Genomic DNA, 22377 nt, shown 5'->3' with positions numbered 1-22377 from the left:
TGAGGGGTCGGCAAACTCTTTTGGCAAAGGCCAGATCATAAATATTTCTGATTCTACAGGTCATTTTGTCCCTGTTGAAACGACGCACTCTGGAAGGGTAGAGAGAAACGATAGATCCTGTGTAAATAAAGAGGTGTGGTCAGATTCCGGTACGAACACCAGAATGTGAATATCAAGTCCTTTTCACATGTTGTTAAGTATTCCTGTTTTGATTTTTTCCCCCCCATAACTCTTTTAAATAATTTAAAAAAAAAAAACCTTTCCTAGCTTACAGGCCACATAGAAACAGGCGGCAGGCTGGACGTGGCTCTTTCCTGTGACACGTTGCTTCTTCAGGACCTTGCTTTCAGGAGATGGTCATGAAGTTGGGTCCACTGAAATGCAAATCTCACGAGAACAGAGATGTGTCTCGGTGATGATTATTTGCTGAATGAATGAACGAACGAACGAGTGCACGAAGGCACGGAGGGAAGGACGGGCGGACGGATGGATGGATGGACAGATGGACGATGGGTGGATGTGTGAATGAGTGACCCTCAGTCTCCCCAAGTCTTGGGGAAGCCCCCATGCACTTCCCCACACAACCAGCAGATGGCGGCAAAGGAACGGCCAAGCAAAGGCTCCGAGGCGGGTCGCAGCTCAGCTTCTTTTACTCACAAATCCTGGAACTCTGCAAAACAGGTAGCTTGAATTATTTTTTTCCCCCAGGAGGAAGCAAGAGTTAGTGTTAATCGACTGTAGTTCCCTCTTCCTGTTGGAGCTCTCTCATCTCAGGTTTCTGTTCCAAGTCAGAAACCAGGATGGATCAAGAAATAACGCCTCTCACGTCCAAGGAGACCAGTGTGGAAATGGTCAACAAATAGAGACTGAGCACCGTGTCCTCGGCTCCCTGAGGTTGTCCCAGGGCTGTCGCCAAGCCCTGGCCTCACCACCCACTCTTCTCGTGCTGTACCCGTGAGCGAGTCTTGGGGGACAGTTGGGAATGGAGGCTGGCGGGCAGTCCCTTGGTCAGGGAGACCGTGAGGAGGAGCCGGCCTCAGCTTCCAACATCTTGTTCGGAATCAATCTTGCCTTGACACCAGGAAGAAATCCATCCTGAAGTCGCCAAGTGCGACCAAGAGGGATTTCTGGAGACCGGACCTGGGTGGTGAGGGGCTACCCCTGGCATATCCTGTTTTCGCCGAGAGGGAGAAAGGGGACCCAAACCTGTCTCCCCAGAGCATTCCACAGTGTCTAGGCTGTTTCTTTCTGTGCCTGTGAATTGTCATGCGTTTGCCTGAATAAACAGTGGAAAAACTAAAGAGGGAAGTGTGATGGCGATGCAGGCGACACTTTGAAATGCAGCACTGTACCCTCTGCCTTGCCAGGTGGGGGGGCCCTCGAACGTTTAGACTCACCCCCCCACACACACACGTTTTGGGTAGGTGCCTACTTTGTTCTAGGCTCTGCTGGGCAGTAGAGATCAAGGGACTTTTCTGCCTTGAAAGAGTACCCCGCTTTCCCCGTGTTCATTTCTTCCCGGAAGAAAAGGCTCAGGGGACCCTCCGACCCCTCCAGCACGTACACATCTGTCTTCCAAAATTCAGAGCCCCAGGTCCACCGGGTGTGCCTTCACTGAGGAGCTTAAGTCCTTCCGAAGATCTGAACAGAATGGATCCGCCCCTACCACCTCACCTTGACGTGTGTGGGGGTCCAGAGGCTGGGCAACCCCCAGCCTGGACCCCAGGAGGGGACTCCTCTGCCGTCCCTGTCACCCCAGATCTCGCGTGGGGAGGAACTCAGTAACACATGATTGTTTTATGCAAAGTGATTCCTTTTTATTACCTGGGATACAGTCCAGTGAGGGTGGTTCCAGCAACAGGAAATGAACCCCTAATTCACTGGGGGTGATAATGACTGTTCCTAACCATTTGGTTAATAAGTTAATGCCATTAATTAGTCAACTAATTAGACAATGCCTGAGGCCTTTAGGGTCTGGAGGCTTAGATTCAGAATAAGTGAAGAAATAGTGTCCTTGGAGGTTAGCCGTAGAGACTAAAGACGATAGAGCTGGTCCCTAGAGCCACCTTTGACCAGGCCCAGACAAGAGTCCCCCGGGTCCCCTCATTTCTTTTTGCCTCCAGAGCAGTGAGTGGGACTTAATCTGGTTGGGCTCACACTTGGCTGAGAATCTGAGGACAACTGTAGAGCCCCCCCCCCCCCCCAGTCTGCATAGACTCACAGTGACAGACTTTTGCGTGTGATTTCCGAGAATCCACTGAAGCCATGAGCCCTGGCTCGGGCGTAGAGCCCCTGCCCTAGAGAACGCCCAAGAGTGGGCCCCAGGGGAGGCCGGTGTTGACTGGGGCGAGGGGTGCACACCTCAGCACTGGCTCACCCTGGGCTCGGTGCCGGGTTGGGAGGGTGGGGGTGGGGGCGGCTGAAGTAACCAGCAGAGACAGCGGAGCTCCCCTGGGGCCGCTGCAGAAGTGAAGGGCTCCTGGTCCCGGCACTGGGACCGGCTTGGACCGGCTTGGACCGCCGCGTGCAAACCTGGCAGGAAGGAAGTTCACGCACGAGGGCCAGCTCCGCGCCCGGGGTGTCTGTCCTTGACGCTTTGGGTACCTGGAAGGGTCGGGGCGCAGGAGCGCCTAGGCGGGGTCAGCTGGTGTGGCCTGGGGAAGCCGGCCTCTCCTCCGGGGGCAGTTCCCCAACCCGAAACCAGAGCTCGGGTCATTAGCTGGAAACCCAAAGTGGCCAGTGGCCCGAGGAGGATCGCATTTCAGAAGCTCCAACAGACTGGCTGACTGGAATCATCGGACCAGGGGCTTGGGGGAGCCGGCGGCTCCGACAGTACCAATGCCCCCTCTCTGAGCTCCCACCACCCCCTTCCAGGGACTGCACCCCAGCTGCTCGATCCAAGACTCCTGACTTCATCCCAGCCTCGGGGCAGAAAGCGCCAAAGGCCTTGGGAGCGGGAGGAAGGTCCTCCACTCCCTCCCCAGGCAATGTGTTGTCTCACCCCGCCCGACCTGCGGCAGACCCCATCTCCTCTCTAGGTGCTCAGGCCTACCGTTTCGCAGGCCCAGGAACCTGGGCCGCATCGTGGCAGAAACAGGCACCCCATTTCCTGCAGAGGGTGAGCCCTCAGCATCCCTTCTCCCACTTTCAGCAGATCCTGTCCTCCCAGTTGCGGGCCCTTGGCTCCCAGCTGCGGCCAAAGAGTTGAGAGAAAGAGGGAGGGGGAAAAAGCAAATTGGCTCTGGTTTCTGGGAACTGGACAGAGTGGAAAGAGCAAATAGTCCTTGTGCCCACAGAGACCTCACCTGCAGTCCCCGGCCTTCCTGCGCAACAAAAGCGGGGGACACAGGGGAGGATCCGAGGCCTTGGAGAGAGCCCAAGACACACGCAGCCCGAGCTCGCTCTCCCACCTCGGGCAGCGAGAACCCCCGCAGACGCCTGTCCACGGCCCGCCCTGGCGCACGCCGCGCTGCTAGAATTCCCAGTCACCGGCGGGCGACACTGGGCTGGAGGAGCAGGACTATCTGCTCCAGGTGTTTGTAATTGGGGTTTTGTCGCCTAGCCCACCTCTTGCTTCAGCTGCCTGGGAACAAAAGCCCCGATGAGCTTTCAGGGCACCAGGGAGAGAGGGACATGGAGTGGGACACTCAAATAAAACCTACACTTTCCTATTGCACCACAGATGGCCGGAGACATTCAGATGTTCTTGCAGGAAAAGCGCGCTCCCGCACACCGACACCCAAAACATGCCCATAGGTTTCTCTACATCCGGACGCAGGCACTGTGGGCTCACACACCTCCACCTGAATTAGGAATAGCAATTAAGGCGGATTCTGGAACCTGCCTCGGTTGGAATTCCTGGCTCCGGTTCCTGGGATGATCTCGGGTAAGTGCCTTAATTGTCCTGTGCCTCCGTGTCCTCCTTTCTAAAACAGGACTAAAAGTCGCACACGCCTCAAAGGGTTAATTGTGAGGCTTCAGGAAGATCACTTTCGTGGGGCGCTTACCCGAGAGCCTGGCACGTGCGCCTGGCTCTTACATGCCAGCTATTTTTATTGTTGTTATGTGTACTTTGAACGCCAACATCTGCAACATATAGACGTCTTGATTATACGCATCTTGATTATAAAACAACCAAATGCATCTACATCCGGAACTGTCTTGGGCATGAACTTCTAAACGTAAATTGGAAGAGACGGCTACAGATGGAACACGCACACGTGCACGCACACACGCATCGCCCCCTAACACCTGTAGTACCTGGCGCCTGGACGCAGACGCAGAGAGCCGGCTCACAGGGAGCAACATCGACAGCTGGGAATATAAGAACCCAGGTTGCGGCTGGTGGCCTCGCTTCTACACCCCAACCAACAGCCACTCTTGGCTGGGTGCCGGGAGGTCAGATTTGGAAACCAGCGAGGCAGAAAGCGCGCGGACGAGGCGTTTCAAGCCCCTTGCAGCCCGAAGGCGGCTGTCTGTCTGCTGGCTTAGGGGAAAGGTCACCACCAGGGTTTTCTTTCTCAGATGGAAATTTTTTTTTAACGGCCTACGCTCCGGGAACTTTCCCCACAAAGAAACGGGTGGGTTTCGGGACAGAGGCAGAGGGAGACTCTACCCACACTCACACACTCACGCCCGCGCGCGCACACCCGGCTCCTTCGCGGTTGCCGGGACCCGGGAGGAGGGACGCAGGTCGTGACCCCTGCCTCTGCCGGAGCGCGCCCTTCGGCCCCAGCAATTAGCGCCGGGAGGTCAGCAGGAACCCGGACGCCTTCACCCGCGGCTCAAAGCGCAGCAAAAGGCGACCCCTTTCACTCCCCCGCCGCCAGTCTCAGACTCCTGGGCGCAACCAGGCTTGGAGCCGACCTTCCCAAGGGGCGGGGGCCGGAGGGCTCAGGCCGGCACCCGTATTTGTCACCTTAAATCTACAAATCACCGGGTCGCTCGGCCCTGCCGGCCGCGGTAGCTGACCCTCTCCGGTGCCATTACGGACTGCTGCTCCCGCGAGCAGTGGCCTTTGTCCCTGTAGACTCGGCCAGTGGAAAAAACCGAAAAGGAAAAAAAAACAAAAACCCAAAGTTATAAAGTAAGAAAGTGAGCATGGAAGCAAAGAGCAGTTGCATCCAGGGTAGAATCTGAATTGTGTGTTGGAGAGAGGGGAACCTTCACCCTCCGCCTACCCAGCAGGAGCTCAGGGTAGCCCCTGGCCCGCAGGGTGGGGAACTGCTGGAGACTTCTACACGGAGCCACGAGGTACTTGGCAAGAAAATTAGGAGAAAGGGTCCCCTCACTGAATTTCCTTACGCTCTTTGGAAACCCAGAGTCGGTGAGGGCTGTTTTTCTCATCTGAGGTCCCAACAGGAGGGAAAGTGATATTCAGGAAAGAGATGACTGCGGCTTCTTCCGAAGCTGGGGAGGGGGCGGGGGCGGGGGACGGGGGGAGAGGGAGAGGAGGGGAGCGCAGGCCGGGGGTGGCGAGGCTGAGAAGGGGCAAAGGTGACGTGGCCAGGTTCCGGGACCGGGAGGCTCTGGGTGCCGAGCAGGCAGCGGCCACCGGGGCGCATTCGTGGGTCAGACAGATAGGTGGCACTCGAAGCCCGGAAAAAAGGCGAAGGCGCCGGCTCTGAGTGGCCTCCGCGGCCGCCGCCGCCACCATAAAGCCCGCGGCGAGATTGCGACCGGCGCCAGGTGAGTAATAGGCAACGAAATCCAGAGAGATTGCGAGCCGTTCACCCCCCGTCCATCAGCGCCACAAGAGTTACTCATTAACATCACTGTATACAAATAAGATACAAAAGAGATTTTAAAAAAAGAAAAGAAAAAGCTGCCCGCTGGGGGAGAGGCTGGACGCGCGCCGGAGCACTGTCCGAGAATTTGGGGTGGGGTGGGGGTGGGGAGGAGGTGAGCAAGCTGCACCGGGGAAGAGAAGCATTCCTTCCCTCTCTGAGGCTGAGACTGTTGCTCCCCACTCGGGACAGCGCCTCTGGGCGCAACCGGCCGACTAGCACCTTCCAGGGGAGCAGCAGGGCGGGTAATCTCGGGTAACAACCGACGCGCGCCCTGGAAATCTCCGGCCCCCGGGGAGCTAGCTCCCCAAGGTCCCCAGACCCCGCACTTCCCCTCCCCCGGTTGTTTTCCCTCCCGCCCCTGGAAACAACAGAGGAGGCTGTGGGACTCCCCACGTGCCCAGCTGGAGGTGGAACGGGCTTTGCTCCCCTCTCCAAAGGGTCCTGACCTCGGTCCCCTCCCAAGTACGGGATGAAGGAGGAGGGCTCCTGCTCGCCGGCCATTCAAGAGGCTCGAAGGTGACAGGGACTTGGGGCCGGGCTGGCGGGCTCCAGGGAGGGGGGAGGAGGGCAGCAGCCAGGCAGGCTCCGGCTGGGTCCTCACGTCATGGCCCTCAGGGCAAGAAAAGCCTCGAGAACTTTCCCGTACATGGCGCCCCCCCGCCCCCCACCACGCGCGCGCGCACACACACAACTCCGACATGAAGCGGGGGGTGGCAAGGCTAGACCAAGACTGTCACTGCCTCTCCGTTTTTTATTGAATGTTTCAAAGATAAATTGGACTTCAAAAGGCAACTCCTCAAACAGCCTGGAGGCTGGAGGGGAGAACTGGAGGAGGGTGCCGGCCTCCTGGGTGACTTTCCCCTTGGCGGGGGTCAAAAATGCGCCCTGGAATTACCTTTCCCATGCGGGGAAAACTGGCCTCCTCCCTCGCGTGACACAGCCAAGCTTGGCGGAGCTGGCTTTGCATGCAGGCTTCGGGACGGGGCCTGGTTGGGCGCCTTGGGTCAGTCTGGTCCAATCTGAGACACCAGGGACTGCACGGGGGGCGAGCAGTCGCCTCCACTTCTCCGAACCACCGGGGGACGGCCGCCCTGCCGAGCCGGGGCTGGCTGCGAGGAGCCTGCTAGGTTTTGTTTTGCACGCTGGTGCAAGGGTATTTTTCACTTGGATTCCCCAGATCGAGGTGAAAAGGGACAGAGGCTAAAACGAAAACGTTCGCAGTCCTCCAATGTATTTGTGGTCGGATTCGTGTGGGAAACACTGACTGAGGGAGGGGAGCATTCTTTTTCCATTAAAACTGAAGCATCTGAAATTGCTCTTCTATCCAGTTCTAATCAGCCCCTTCCGTCTCTCGTTTTGCTCCCTAATTTAAAGGCAAAGTAATTTCAGATTGAAGCAGCCGGCTCCCTCCGCGGAGTAAGGGACTTTTGTTTTTAGCTTTGTAACTTGAGTGACATCTCATTTTGGTTCAGTGGGGGCGGTCTTAATTACTTAAAGGCGAAGGGAAGGGACTAGAGTAAGCCAGGAGAGAAAGACTCCAGAAGGTCCCCCCAAAAAAGTACAAGGCCCAAAGACATTTCAATAAAAATTTATTGAAATTTCAATGATGTTTCAAAGAGGAGGTGGGGGGGGGGTATACAGAAAACCAAAGAACTCATCAACAATTATAACACAAAATATACCTTCATGAGTTTTTGTCTTTAAACCATCTCAGCACCTGACTTTTGAACTGTGAATATATCTCTATAGGCACCAATTCAAAACACCATCAATATTGAAGACAGTAGTCAATTCCACTTCGTTTAGACGGTATCAGAGACTAGCAAATACAAATACAAAGAAAAATTAGAAAGTCAAACCACAGCCTCCGCAGTCCCCACCCTACCGTCCCCCCAAGAACCTCAGAACTGCTCGGTAAGGTGTTACATTTTAAGGAATTTAAAGTGGAGTTTGGGAAGTGGTACCACTTACCCAATTCTGGATAAAATAGGCAATAACACTTTCCTTCACTCTTGGACATTAAGAAAAAAAAAATTTTTTTTTTTTTTTTTTTGCAGACAACTCTTTTGAAAGTGTGTTGGTGTTGGTGCAGAAAGTGTGTTTTCTAGTTTTAAAAGCAATACTGTGACCTTGGACTAAAACGGACTACGGGGAAAACAAGAACACAAAACCTAACAGCTGCGATCCTATTTACATAGAGCTATGTACAATGTCAATAAATTAAAGTTTAATTTCCCGAGCATTCATATTCCAGCTATTTACAAGAGTTATCAAATAATTACATAAATACTTTGCTAATAGTCTCGCTTCTTCTTTATTTTTTTTTTTAAAACCTTGTTATTGCATATACAGGAAAGAGAAAAAACTGCCAGAGACAGACATGAATCCTGCTACGGAGCTTAGATAAAATAAACTCATTTCTGTGTGTCCTCCCCACCCCTTCCCTTTAAATCCTCCCCCTTGGGGTTGCCCGTGAGAACTGGGGAAGGGGTGTGGGGTCATGTTCTTTTCTCTCTAAAAGCAAGCATTCAAAATGAAAAACCACAAATACATCACTGTGGAACATGCAAGAAGAGACCTACAGTGGCCCTTAAAACATCACAAGAATATTAAAAAGACACAGATTATCGTAATAGAGACTAAACAAGGCTGGCTCCCGCCCCCCAAAACAAGGCTGCTTAGTAATTTATTTAGAACTGATAGGCAAGTCACTAAAAAGGTTTTAATCTTCACAAACAGAATCATGTTAACGTATTCATTTGCCCCCGGTATTTTTTTTTTAATTTTATTTGTTTTTGTTTCCACTTGACACGGTGAAGGAAAAAAATATATCAATCTGCACTGGGAAAAAAAGCTTTCAACACACCCCCTCCTGGTGGGCCTGGTTCTTCCCTTCCCAGGTTCCCAGACCACAGCCTCCTGGAGGTGCTCTGGACAGACCTGTTTTAACTCCCACCCCCACCCCCCGCCAGCTCAGTGCAACAGACGTTTCTGAGCCCCCAGAATCTGAGCCAGATCCCGGATATATAAACCACGCCAAGAAGACAGGGCTTGTTTCTAGCACATTCTCTCCAGGGAGTCCGGCACCCCTTCCCAGACAGGACTGCACAACGCAGGGCTAACCACACCGCACGCCCGTGGTTCCTTTTACATCCAACAAAGTGCACTGCAGACGTGACTGGACTGGAATGAAGAGACTTTTCTGGGGAGGGGTTTAGGGGGACGCGCTGCGGGACCTGTCGGGCTTGGCTTCCAGGCCACTGACCAGCCGCTGGATGCTCTGCAGTTCGCTGGTGGCCGCCTCTTTCTCGGGGCACAGTTTGGGCGACAAGGACACGGAGCTGGAGGAGAGGGTGGAGGAGCGGCTGTTGAGGTCCGAGCCCGAGTCCACGGCCACCGAGGCCGGGCTGGCGGCCAGGGCGGCGGCTTTGGCGTCCAGGGGCCCCGCGGCCATGGACGGCAGGGCGGTGCTGAGCAGGCTGCCGCTGTCGGGGACCGGCACCGGGATGGAGTAGGGGCTGTAGCGCAGGCGCGGGCGCATGGTGTTCAGGTTGAGGAAGGGGTGGCGGTGCACGGAGCTGGAGGCCGCGGCGGAGGAGGCGGCGGCCGCGGCGGCCATGTACGTGTAGGGGTAGGGGAACAGGCTTCCGAAAGGCGACATGGCCAGGCCCTGGGGAAGGAAGAAACGCAGGCAGCGGGTCAGCCGGGGAGGGGCTGCGCGGGGGAGGGGCCCGCCCGGTGGATTTCACCGCCGCCACCTGGGGACCTCGAGCCAGTCATTGTTCCCGCTCCCTGGGGAGGGAGGGGGCGGGGTTGGGGGAGGGGAGCGCACACGGACTTCTTCCTCTAGATCCAAACCTTAGCTGTGTCACCCTGGAGGGGAGGTACCTCACTCCACGGGCCTCAGCTTTCTTATAGGAAGAAAGAACACCAGGGAAATATTAAATAATTCATATACTATTGGGAACTCTGTGGACATTAAATGAGCTAATGCCTTCAATATGCTAAGCAGGGCGGCTGGCCAACAGGACTGGTAGAAGTTCTCCCCTGGGGTCAGGTGCTGCTCCTTTTAAATGGGGCTGCAGCGTGGCCCAGTGATAGCTGAGTAAGAGCCAGAGGGCACACATTATTAGACACAATTATGTTTCGTTCTGGGTCCCCTCCCTTCCACTCCAACCCTAGAAGTTTCACAGATGAGAAAAAAAAAAAATTCCAAGGAAGATCTCAAGCCAAAGAAAATTGGGGCGGGGGGGTTGCTGTAAACAGAGACAAGAAGTCACCTAGCCTGCTGTGCTGGTGTTCAACAGGTAGAGAAACCGAGGTAGGCCTCAGAGCACAAGGAATCAGCTAGCAAGTGGCAGAGGCCATGTAAAATCCAGGGACCCTGACCTGGGCCACTTCTGCCCCTTACCTTGAGGTACCATTAGCACTTGATTGCCCAGACGGCCCCTTGCCCATATTTCACCTGCCCACCTATGACTTGGTCTCCAGGAGGGGCTGACAGAGAAGATGGCAGGAACTGAGAAAGGCCAGAAACCAACCTTTTGCTCAGCCCCCTCCGGCCCCCAGAGAGGGAGGCCCATCCTGTCCCTTGGCTCAGGGAAGGGGGACGAATATGCTCGGATAAAACCTAAGGCAAAGGTGCGCAGAAACCCCTCCAGAACTTGTCACCAGCTCAGGGCCTTTGCAAACAGCCCGAGCCTCTCCCAGGCGGCCCCGTGCCCCAGCACAGCTGTCTGAACCACACAGGGGCTGCCAGGCTGTCCCTCCACTCCGGCATTTCCACGTGTGCACAAACTGTTAACCCTTTGGGGAACAGGCTGGGAAGACCAAAGACTCAGTTCCCGGCCAGGGAGTCACTTCCTCTCCCCAGGCCTGTCTCCTCCTTGTTTAATTCCTGAGGAAAGACTGCCTATGAGACATTTCAGCTCTGACGCTAAAATCACAGACCTTGGAAAAGGCCCTGGAATCAGAATGCCTGGGGTAGAGCCTTCGCTCCACCACCTACCAGCTGTGTGACCTTGGATAAGTTACTCAACATCTCTGGGCCTCACCTATAAAGTGGAAATGATAATAGGACCCCTGGAGTCAGAATAGAACTAGTACTTAGAAGACTACCTGGCACAACACGAGCTCTGTGTAGTTAGTATCACTACCCACCTACCTACTCTGCTATCAACATTCCTTAACCTAGAATAAAAATTTAAGTATGGGGGGGGTAAGGTTATGATGAATCTAGGAGCTAAACCTTGCACCTAGAAATTGTCATCATTATCACATAAAGCTACTAGACCAGGGGGAGTGGGTGAGGGTCTGGTTATCAAAGGGCAGGGAAACATGGAGGGGCTGCAGAGAGGGAAAGGAGGCGGGAGGAAGGACGATAAATACCTGAGAGGCCAGGACATGCTGCTGGAGGTGGAAAGGCAGGGTGGCCGCGGATGCCCCCGACAGTCCCTGCGCCGCCGCGGCGGAGGCCATGGCGGTGGAATCCAGGCCCGACACGCCAGTGGAGGCGCCGGACACGGTGGCCAGCAGGGGTCCCATGCCCGCTGCCATGCTGGAGAAGGCGCCCCCCATGGCGAACTGGCTGGGGTGCAGGAAGAGCGGGTGCCCGTTGAAGAACTGCTGGCCAGCCAGGCCGGGGGCGAAGCCGAGGCCGGGCAGGGGGCCCTGGCCCAGGTGCGCGGTGGCCGCGTCCGTCTGCACCGTGAGCGGCGCGAAGGCCTCCTTGGCCGGCAGCGCGCGCGCCTCCTCGGCCTTGGCCGTGGCCGCGCCCTCCCGGCCGGGGCTCCGGCGCTCCTCCACGCCCAGGCCGCGGGTGCTGGACGAGATGGTGGCCGGGCTGTGGCGCGAGTCGGGCGACGCCTTGTCCAGCCGCCCGCTGTCCCGGGGCCGGCCGCCGGGCTCGGCCGCGAAGAGGTGCGCCTTCACCGCGGGGCTGCCCTTGTCGCGGCTCGGCTCCTCCGACGTGGTGGTGGAGATCTTGGCCGCGTCGCAGGCCTCGGGCCCGTGCTCCTCCTTGCTCTCGGCCTCGGCGTCGCTCTCACCCTCGCTGGGGCACAGATCTGCCAAAGGCGGGGAACAAAAGCGTGGCGGAAGGGCGTGAGCTCCGATCTGGGCCAGCGGAAGCCAGATCGCCAGTTTGAATCTTGGCTCGGCCACTTACTAGCTGGGTTAATACCTGCAAGCCCCTTAACCTCGCTTGGGCCTCAGTTTTCTCATCTGCAAAATGGGAATCATGATACTTCCTAACATTAGTGGAAAGAGTCAATAAGCTAATAATGAATTTAAAGGATTTAGATAGACCTGACCCCTCCCCCCATAGACACCTCTCCACATCGGTAATAGATTTCACTATTTCTTTTACCAGCCTGGATCCAGCCCCTACTAAATCAACTACCTTTGTTCGCTTTCAATTGCAAATTTACCTTTTTTAAATAAAAACGAACTTACACTAAAACTCACTGCGGGAACACCTCCCAGATATCTGAATGGGTAGTAGCTAACCCTGCCCCCAACACACACTCCAGTGAGCCTCCCTGCCCCGTGGCTGCAGACTGAGCCGGCGGGTGGGCAGCCCCTACCTGCCCCCAGACAATCGTAGATTATTTTTGTTTTCATCACACCCTCTGTGGGTGTCCTACCAGAAAAAAAGAAAAAGGGATCTCATTTTATGTTTAAAGCTTAAATGGATTGAAGACATAAAGGGCTTTCGTTTTATTAAACGTAAAAAACAGGTTTCTTCCCGTTGCGAGAGCGTGTGTGTCTTTCCAAATAAATAGTTCTTTGCTCTTTAAACACAGGAAACCAACTGGGGATTTGAACCATCTCGTCGCCTCCCAATCCTCTACCCTCCCCGGGGGACTCAGATCTCCAGTGGCCCATCCCCTCTCATAGGTTGTTGCCCTATCACTGGGTGTTTTCTCCGACACCTTCCCTGTTCTAGGTGACAGAGAATCCCTGTCCTCCCTCCCCCGACCACCCCCAGCCCAACACAGTTCCCTCTGTGTTCAAAGACAGCAGAAAGTCAGTAGTCGTTTGGAGACAGGGACGGGAGAGACAGAAAGAGAAGCTAGAAGTGTTCCAGGCCCATCTTCTAAGCTGCCCCCACTAAGAGGAAATACACAGATACATACCACCCTTACTCACAGCCAAGCTTAGGTTTGGGGGTAGAGGTTCTGAATGCTCCTTATACTAGCTCAGGCCAGGGGACACCCCTGATCACTGTTTTTGAACCCTGGCTCCTATTTATGGACTTCCAGAAGGATCTGCAAAGCTTTTGAAATGCAAGCTCCCTGGTAGGTGCCCCAGCCCCCAACGCTTCCAGGCCTCCAAAACCTTTAGTGCAGAAATCAGGTGACCGGGCCGACTTACCTTTGAGGTTGGATGTCCCAACAGTGGAGACGGCCGGGGAGGACGACTGAGCGAAGCAGCTGAAGGCTGCCTGCTCGCTGGAGGACTCATCGGAGGTGCCGTTGTCCTTTTTGTGTCTGTCATCGAACACCCTCATGGACTGTAGGGTGAGCTGCTTTCTGTAGCAAAAGGCCACACCCAGCGTCAGACAGCAGAACATGCACCCCCCGCCTCGCGTCTCACCCTCTTCAAGGGGCACACACACCTTCCGCGCCTGCCGCCCACGGACAACACTAACTCTGCCATCTGCTGGCCCCGGGGGGACAGCCACACAGACCCGGGCATTGTTCTTGACCCTCTAGAAGACTGGCACAAGGATGTCGGAGGGAAGAAGGCGAGGTTGCATTTATTCAAGATCAGGGTTTCATTAGGGGAAGGGCATGGGCTTGGGTTGTGAAATTTTGTTGAAACACAAAAAAACGAGAGGGAGGTTGGAACCGGCCAGAGACAGCTGGACAGCTAGCCTGACAGAGGGAGGACAACTGGGCACCCACCTCTGGAACACAAAAAGCCCACAGCTCCCCAGGGCTTGCTCAGATGGGGAGGAAGTGGTTATTTCACAGAGCACTTCCCTGTGACCGGTTCACCAACACATTCATTGGAGTAAAAAAATAAAAATCTATTTAGACGTGAGAAATTATTTTTTAACGCCTGCCCCTCTTTCAGGGACTGGGTTAAAAATTTGGGCTTATTTTCTGGATTTCAGAAACTCTTCGAAAGCGGGTGGGGGAGGGGAAGAGTTTCTTTCACGTACTACCCAGCTGTGTGCTTTAAGCAAAAGGACCCACGGACCCACGAAGGAGGGAGCCACAGAGTTCTCCACGGGCCTCAGTTCTGTCTGATGGTATTTTTACAGGATGAGATTGCAAAAATCCCGCAGTATCTTGTGAATGGCTTAGTTCTTTCCTGGGACCTGCCCAGGAGTAACTTCAATTAATTAGGAATTAATAGGCATCTGTACATAATTGATTATCCCTGACACTTTTCTTCCAGGGAACCACGGCGTGGCCTAGTTGATTCCCTTTAAGGTGACAGGTAGGCAGTTGAGGAAATACAGCGAGCTGAAAGCAGCAAGCACGTGGCAGAGGAAGGCACATGACCCCCCCACCCCCCATAAGTGCCTGCATCCCAGCGGAGACTTGGGACCTAGCTGAGTGATTTTTCTTAATTATCTGAGAAATAAATAACTGTCTTAGCTCACCTTTTTTCTCTCCTGCCATTTCCAGTGTCCCGGAATCCTTTTGCAAAAGGGTTGTTGTCTATTTTTAACTGAGTTATCTAGAGGAGGGCACACAAGCAAGGAAGACACATTGGCCTCATTTTCTAGAACGTTCTGCTGGTGTTTCCCCCAACTGAGCAATTTACTAGAAATCTGACTGCCAACAGATGTCACTGGGATATGCTGGTTAAAGAGCCGGGGAGAGGAGGTCCTGGCAGAAGTTTGGAGGGGCCCGAGATCGGAAGCAGAGGAAACTGGACCATGGTTTACATCCCCCATAGGGGCCAAACCAGGATTCCAGGCTCAAATGACCCCACCTGGTAAATGCCTCCTTTTCTTTGGGCAGCCAACAGCTTGGGCTTGGAAATGGAAGTTGTCAGGATTGTCAAAAGGGACAACCTGTAGATCTCAAAGATATGCTTTCCTTTTTTTTTTTTTTTTAATACCATGCCATTAATCATAAGATACATTGTGGCACATTTCTTGGCCCCAAACACAACACGCACAAACACACACACCATACTCTCCAACCTTTTTCTGTGAAACGAACAGAATGATTTATGGGGTTTCGCTATCCTTGTGCTGGAGTGGGTTGGGCTGGTTTTTTTGTTTTGTTTTTGTTTTTTTTGCTTGGTGGGGCGGGGGCTTGAGGAATTATAATATTGACAATTACAGATTTAAAAGGACTGAATGACCACTGGAAACATTTGTTTTCATTTATATGCTTCTGCCCCTGCCATTAGGTAGAGAAGGTCCCGTGGTCTCTTTGTCTGATCAAAACTGCTACAATTTATTGTTACAGTAACAAGATTCACAGGGACCTGGGTCTAGAGGAAACATGCCTGCTCTGGACTGAAGAAAAATGCCGTGGCGTGTAATCTTTCAAATCCTTTCCCTCTGGGGGGAAAATCATCTAGACAGAGGTCCTCAGGGGAGGCAAAGGCCCCCTGGCTGGATTCTTGTTCTTGGAGTAAATGCCGGTGCCCCAGACATGCAGGGACAGGAGGTCATGATTGCTTAGTCCCCAGACTAAGGAGCATACCTGAAACACCCCATCTGCCGGCCACAGGGGAACCACCTAGCGAAAGTGGACCCCAAATGCAGGCTGTTGTCCCTTGAGCTGCACTCTCACGAAGAACCAGGGTGCAGACGTTGAAGGCGGGGGGTCCTCAGTGGCCTTCCCCACCCCCCACAAGTGCCTACTAACAGCCAAGCTGGTGAATCAGCAGCAAGAGTCACTCTGTGTCTCTGTGCTACGTGCCCATGACCTTCAGACCACCATAACTTTACATACCAGGTGCTGCCTGCTGTTCCATTTGGGGACACTCCTAATCCCGGGCCTCAGGCCCAAGGGAGGAAAAAAAAAAAAAAACTCCAAATGAAGTGGTGACTTTGGTCACCTCCTTTCAAAAGCCTCAGACAACTCAATTAGTATGACCCTGTGATCAGAGTAGGTTTTTCCAACCACACACACACACACACACACACACACACACCATTAAAAACATAGCAGCATAAAAGGTAATAAAAACCAGACCAGCTACTCGCCGGATCTCTGGCTAAGGGAGAATAACTGATCTCCACTGGGATTCTTCTCCCAGGATCCCCATTGGCTTTTGCCTTAAATTTTTAGCTGGTTCCTTTCAGAACCTGATTTCTTGATCCTTCTTCCTGAAGGGGAAGAGGATAAACCTTGAAACAAACAGGAGAAAGCCCCCCTCCCTGGTCGGGGGTGGGGGTGGGGCAGGTGGCATCAGACTGTGGTTACAGGAGCTTCTCACTGACAAAGTTAGTTTGGCATTGGTTCCCTCAGCATTCAATCCTAGCTGGTCAGTTTTCTTTTCCCCCTTTTTCTTTCCTGCCTCTGCAATGTACAGCGCCCCTTTTCCCCAAAGCTCCACTAACAGTCAAATCACAAAAGAAAACTCAACACCTCCATCCCAATCCTCACCCTCACCCAAAGCAGCTTAAAGGACAGGAGAAATATCACCATTAAGGGGGGGGGACAAATCTTTAATTACCTTATCATTCTGGTATGCTGTCACAGCGATGAATTCGGTTTCAGGGAACAAGTATGTCCGAAATGTACTATAAGGAAGTTTCAGGATGTCATTGGCTCTCACGATATGAAATCGGGGCTGGTATTTGTGCATGGAGTTCAGTATAGTCTGCAGGGGTGGGGTGGGGGGAAGAGAGACACAGGGCAAAACGGGATTTAGCGGGACACACAGGCTCTTAGGACCCCTGCCAGGCTGACAGCTACCCCACCGGAGGGCACCACAGTTGTACTGAGCCCAGGGAGCACCTCTTTGGGTGCTTGTCACTCCAACCAATGTTATCTTCTGGAGAATCCACACTGCTCATCAGTTTCCAAAGGGTCCCCCCCACCCTCACCATCTCAGGTTCATTCGAACCTTGAACCCTAGCCTACCTGAGTACCAAAACTATAATTCCCCTGCCACGTTGCGTGATCACTTGGGAAGGCCAAAGTCTTAAAAGATAGAAAAAAACATGCATTTTAATTTACAAAATGATCCAGTCCTTTAAGCGTCCACTAATTGACGAGCCCAATCCACTTAAAGTCCTGAAAGGCTGAACTCTAGAGAGGAATATTTATGCCTTAATCAAATCAAGGGCTTCAAACGCAATCCCTGCCCGCTGAAGAAATTTCCGCGCCCTTCTCGTCTTCCTGGGCCTAATCTTCCTGCTTATTCCTCGCTTATCACTGTTTATTTTGTTGAAATGTTGGGGAGGGGTAGGCGCCGGGGGCAAAAGGTCCTTGGCTGGACTTTTACAAGCAATCCAAGTCTCCTGAAAGTTTCTAAGTGTGCTCCCACCGATTACATACGTGTGTGTGTGTACACTCCTAACACACACCCCATTTTTATACCGAGGATCAGTCTCATTTCTAGCAAAGCTGACTTTCACCTGAGCCCACTCCCGGTCCAGTCAAAGAAAAAAGTCTTTCCAAAAATGCAATCACCCGTAGTAGAAGTTTTTGAACCTTCACACTCTCCCAAGAAATGCTTGGGCTGATTTCAAAAGAGAAGCAGCATAGCTGAAACCCTTTATGCACACATCATTTTGAAAGTGGAGTTCCTAGCTTAGTGACTGGTTTTGAACCTCCCTGTCACGGCAGGCATTTTCCAAGACCCAGAACTGCCCCAGAACAGCAGCCGGTAGGCACCTTTCTCCCAGAAAGGCCTGGCCTTCCATTCTCCGAAGAGAAACCCGGAGGACAGACTCCTCTCTCTGCAACTCTGCAGCGGATCAAACAAGTTCCCTAACCTTCCGCCACAGAGAGGAAGAGCTGAGCAGAGACTCACGATTTTACACGGCAGGGGGGAAGCGGCTGCGGGGCTACAGGGAGGAAAAGAGCACGTTTTAGGGAAAGGAGCGATGAAACTTACAAATCCATGTTTGTCCGAAATGTTGTTGGTGAGTTTCAGTTTGTGGAAAGTGACAACTTTGGACATCCACTGTTCCCCGGTAGCCGGGCTGTCCGGGTGAATATACATTCTCTTTGGCATTTCAGGGTCAGCCTTACCCGCCACCATCCACCGAGAATTGTGAAATTTATATCGACAGTCATCGGCAGCTATAATGTCCATCAACAAGATATATTTGGCTTTTTTATCCAGCCCAGAACATCTTACTTTAAATGGTGGAAACATTCTCCTGCAATAAGATAAACGGGAAAAGGAAAAAATAAATATATAAGTCACGCAGAACCTTGGGTTGAATTCTCTATGTACCCTAAAATATTTACATCAAATTAAAAATGTATGGATGAGCTTACATGTTTCAGAGTCGAGCGGCTGGGGGCAAAGTTGTTTTCTGCCACAGAAGTCTTAAATAGGCTTACTTTATCTTTAAATGTCTCAAGATTCAAAACACGGGAATTATAGCATTTCACTCCTCTACATGTCTCCTCGTTTCTTTATATATTTTTCTGTCTTGTGTGACTTTATAGATTGCCCTCTTTATAGAGAAACTCTTGCCAAGCCTTTTCCTGTGGGTGTCTAGTTCTAAACCGCTTGGGGTAGGATTTTAAAAGTGCGGTCAGTTAAAGCTAGGATTTTCCACCACTCATCCATGAGAAAATGTTTAACTTATCAGGGAAATAAACGTCGAGTTTTTTCTGAAGCACCCCTACTTCAGAACAAGCAATCCCGCTGCTGGCGAAAAATGAAACTGGACTTCGGTGAGTTCTGAAAACAAATTTTGTAGCTTGGGGTGGACTCTCAGGCCTGATAACCAGTCTGGCTGGGAGCTGCTAACCACATTCCCGCAACTGCCCTGGCCAGTCCCAAACCGTAAGGCTGGGCCACCAAATCACTGTTCATTCCCCAGAAATGTTGGTATTCTAGACCCTCGACTGAAAAGGAATCACTTTGCTGTGAAACTAGCTATGTATCTCCTGGGCTGGAGGATTTTTATGCCCAACGTTGGCCTCATGTAACTTGGAAAGACAGAGAAAGCTGACGACATCAAGAGCGGCATTTTATTTGTATTTATTCTTTCCACTTCATGCCTTGATAGACTTCAATGCCACTAAAAAACACCCACAGTGATTTTAAGTGACAGGTAGGTTTTGGTTAGGCATGGACTTCTATGTTAAATATGGTTGATAATCTTTACACATAAAACAGAAGTATGTGTCTAGGTCTCCCCACTGGCTCCTTGAGTCTGCAAACATACTCTTGATGATCCCCAAATCGCCTGCTGAACTCTCCCTCGGATTAGGGACACGGGAAGCGGTGTGGACAAACCAGCTGCCCTTCGATTCCTCTCTGACCCCGGCGGCCACAGGCTCCGGCCCCCTCCAGACCCAGAGGCCAGTCTGGAGGACAGAAAGGGCCAGTGGACTTGGTGTCAGGCCTCTTGCTACCACACAAAAGAAAGGGGCTTTAAGTTTTTCTCTGAGCACAAAATGAAACAGACAAAAACAAAACAAAACAAAAAACCCCACAACTTCCACAAAGCCATAAGGATGTTTCAAAAAGGTCTGAACAGTGAAACTTCCTGCAGTGGGGTGGTTTTCTTTCTTCCTGCAGAGATGTCTGGGCTCTACTGAAAAAAAAATTCTATCTATTCCATAGGAAACCCAGGCTGCAGACACCCAGGTAAGCTAAAATTTCCTGCCACAGGGGCAGGCCGGGGAGTCTTTGCACAGTTCCTGGGGGCCTCAAGCTTTCCTGTAAACCGAAATTACTAACAAACTGACTGTTCTGGGAGGAGAGAGAAAGGGAGGAAAAACTCTCCAAGAGTTTGGGGGGAGGGGACCCTCTGCTTGCTTACCTTCCCGACTTGGTAATGACCATCTCGGTGCCCCGCTTGTGGAACTGATCCCAAAGTTCTTTGGCCTCGAGGTGCACCTTGGGGTCATCCTCCACCTCTTCTTCGGGCTCCATGGTCTTCAAAGGCCTCAGATGCGCCTGGGGCCCCAGGGACGAGAAAGGGATGCCGGTCTCGGCTGCCCCCACCAATTGATCCATGATCGGCTTGGCCAGGGCGCCCGGGAGAGAGAGCGCAGCGGCGCCGTTGGGAGGCAGAGTCAGCGCGGGGAAGAAAGGCGGCTGGTGACCCAGCACCGCGCTCATGGCGAAGTCCGGCGCCCGGTGAGGTAGGAACGGATGGTAGGCCATGCTTGTCCCAGGAATGACCGGATCTCTCATGGAGAGGCTCATCCACTCCAGGCGGGGCGCTGGGCTCCAGCCGGGGACAAGTCCGCAGCTGCTGTTTTGTTTTTGTTTTTAACAGCAGCACATAGTTTAAAAAAAAAAAGCAAAAAAAAAAAAAAAAAGCAAAAATCACAAAGCACCTCAAAGGGAGGGAGGTAATAAGCGTCTTTTGGGGAGAATGCCGCTTTTAAATAGGGCAAGGCGAGCAATCGGGAGACATAGTCGCCGGGGTGACTGTCCTGGTGCCTTGCGTTTTTAAAAAGCCGCTCCTGCAAGTCAGTTTCGGAGGCGAGAGTCGCGAGCAGGCTCTCGGCTCGCGCCCGAGCCCTGGCGCTCAGCTCGGAACGGACACTCCAGCCCTCGGTCCCAGGAACCGCGCCCCAGCCCCCAGTTCTTTGTTGCAAATGCGAACGGTTCTCCTAGGAGACTTTTTACCTTTTCTTCTCCTTCTTCTCCCCCCGCCCCCTGTCTCTCTTCCTCCCTCTTTCTCGCAGGGGGCGCCTGCAGTTGCGCTGGCCCCGGCTCGAACCGCCGGCGAGAGGGCGGAAAAAGTCTCTTTCCTTAAAAAAAAAAAAAATCTGAATTAAGCCCTCTTCTACCAGCGCTATCAAAACTTGAAGTGCACACCGGCTTCCGTTGGCCGCCGCCTCCTTCCTCCGCTCCGAGCCTCCGGAGGGTGTCTGGGTTTCAATCCGAATCTGGCGTGCTCTTCTCCCGCGCCTGTCGTCTTCCGTGTCCTAAAACGTGAGCGAATTCGCTTCCTAAATCTGCGTCCAGGCGCGCAGGGTAGGGAGGATGGAGGGGGGAAGGAAGAAGGGGAGAGAGGGAGAGCGAGAAGGAGAGAGACGGAGTGGGAGAGGGAGCGCGAGGAGAGGGAGGGAGCGAGCAAGCCAGCGAGAGCTCCTCGCCACCCTCCTCCGCCTCTAGAATTCCCCCGGCGTCTGCTCGGCGGCTCTAGAAGGTCGGGCTCTGCTCTGGGCTGCGGGGAGCCGGGGGCCTCTTGATTGGCTCTTTGACGCTTTCGGACCAATTGTGTTGCTGCATAGGCGTGGTTTTCACAGGTCGAGTGCTGGGGGGATAGAGCCGAGTTATAAAAAGAAGGTGTCGGAAACTGTAACGTCGCAGCGCCGCATCGGTACTACTGCCTGTCCTGTGAATATGTCAACATGATCAGAGGGAGGGCGGGCGCCACTGGGGAGCGCGCGCACCGAGTCGCCTCTAGGTGGCTTATCGAGAGATCGCCGCAGCCCCAGAGCTCGCTCGCTTGTTCTTGCTCAGCCCACGTCTGAAACGCCTCAGTCATCCAGCCCGGGATCGAGGGAGGAGGCAGGGCCAGGGAGGAAGGGGAGGGAGGAGGGAGCGAACTAGCTGAGCCAGGGAGGCGGAGAGAGCACCGGGCGCCGGGCAGGGGCGCTCGCCTCTCGCGCGCTCGGCTCGCCTCTCCGCCGCCGCGGCTGGTTCTCTGTCCCGCTCACCCTCTTACTAACCGGCCCTAGGCGAGCCAGGCGGACGGGTGAGCCTCCTGCGAGCTGCCTTTCGGCCGCGGGGCGCCACAAAAGCCGGCTGCAGCCACGGGGAGGCGAGCGCCGAGACTCCGGGCTTGCGCGCTCTCCACCCCACGTGGAGCCAAGCTCCGCCTGGCCGCCGCTCCAGGGCTCCCGAGCTCGGGTGTCTCCTAGTGCCGGTCTCCCCTGCATGTGGGCTCGCGGACTCACGAGCACACAGATGCGGCCAGCTCTCAGCACACAAGTGCCAAGTCGTCCTTTTCACCGTGCCCCACCCGAACCCGGGTGAGGAGACCCAAACACGCGCCAGCACACTGGGACCGAGCCACCCACAGAAAAACGTGTACACGCAAACACGGCCCTGCCCGCACTCACTCGGGGTGGAGGGCTGGGGATTTTGTGAAATGCATTATAAGCAGCCCTTTTAGATGTGGTCTTGGGTCTGGATTCAGGCTCCTCGTGTTCCACCTGAACGCGCGTGTGAGGGTAGAGGGAGAGACTGCAGATCTGGACAAAGTGAGAGCGGTGCCGGACTCGGTTCTGGGCCCGTCCCCACCAAGCTGGTGCCCTCCTGTCGGAGGCCAGCTTGGAGCAGAGCTGGGAGTCAGGGGTGGGCGAGCTGGGAGGGGGAGGTGCACCAGCCTCGTATCTTCTCCAGGCATCGCACTGATCTCTGGGTGCCTCAGCTCTTTCTCCACCCGAGACTTATCTCCCCAGTAGTCAGGAGTGAATTTGTAAAACAAACCGTGAAACGCCCCCACCCCAGA

General features: G+C 53.8%; 1 protein-coding gene across 2 annotated transcripts; it reads right to left on the bottom strand.

The window, feature by feature from the left end:
* Window positions 1-7361: 7361 nt before the first annotated feature.
* TBX3 (T-box transcription factor 3) lies at window positions 7362-21048 on the bottom strand. 2 transcript variants are annotated; one of them, XM_036276828.1, is made up of 8 exons: window positions 19723-21048; window positions 17832-18099; window positions 16853-16912; window positions 16443-16589; window positions 14404-14480; window positions 13164-13321; window positions 11178-11854; window positions 7362-9459 (listed from the first exon to the last, which is right to left on the bottom strand). In XM_036276828.1, the coding sequence occupies exons 1-8, from the start codon at window positions 20109-20111 to the stop codon at window positions 9004-9006; spliced, it is 2232 nt and encodes a 743-aa protein (XP_036132721.1). In that variant the 5' UTR covers window positions 20112-21048; the 3' UTR covers window positions 7362-9003. The 2 variants fall into 2 exon arrangements, with proteins under 2 accessions (XP_036132721.1, XP_036132722.1); XM_036276829.1 differs by lacking the exon at window positions 16853-16912.
* Between the last annotated feature and the right edge of the window lie 1329 nt (window positions 21049-22377).

The sequence above is a fragment of the Molossus molossus genome, unplaced genomic scaffold (assembly GCF_014108415.1).
Source record: "Molossus molossus isolate mMolMol1 unplaced genomic scaffold, mMolMol1.p scaffold_m16_p_22, whole genome shotgun sequence".
NCBI lineage: Eukaryota > Metazoa > Chordata > Mammalia > Chiroptera > Molossidae > Molossus > Molossus molossus.
This window is presented reverse-complemented; position numbering and strand designations above follow the sequence as displayed.

Bases quoted from the DNA above. Each gene is read 5' to 3' on its own strand.
- TBX3 (XM_036276828.1), bottom strand. From the start codon at position 20,111: ATGAGCCTCTCCATGAGAGATCCGGTCATTCCTGGGACAAGCATGGCC. The intron at 16,590-16,852 runs GTAGGCTAGGGT...CCACCCCTGCAG, and splicing joins ATTATAGTTTTGGTACTCAG to ACTATACTGAACTCCATGCA. The intron at 11,855-13,163 runs GTAAGTCGGCCC...CGCCTTTGGCAG, and splicing joins TGGGACATCCAACCTCAAAG to ATCTGTGCCCCAGCGAGGGT.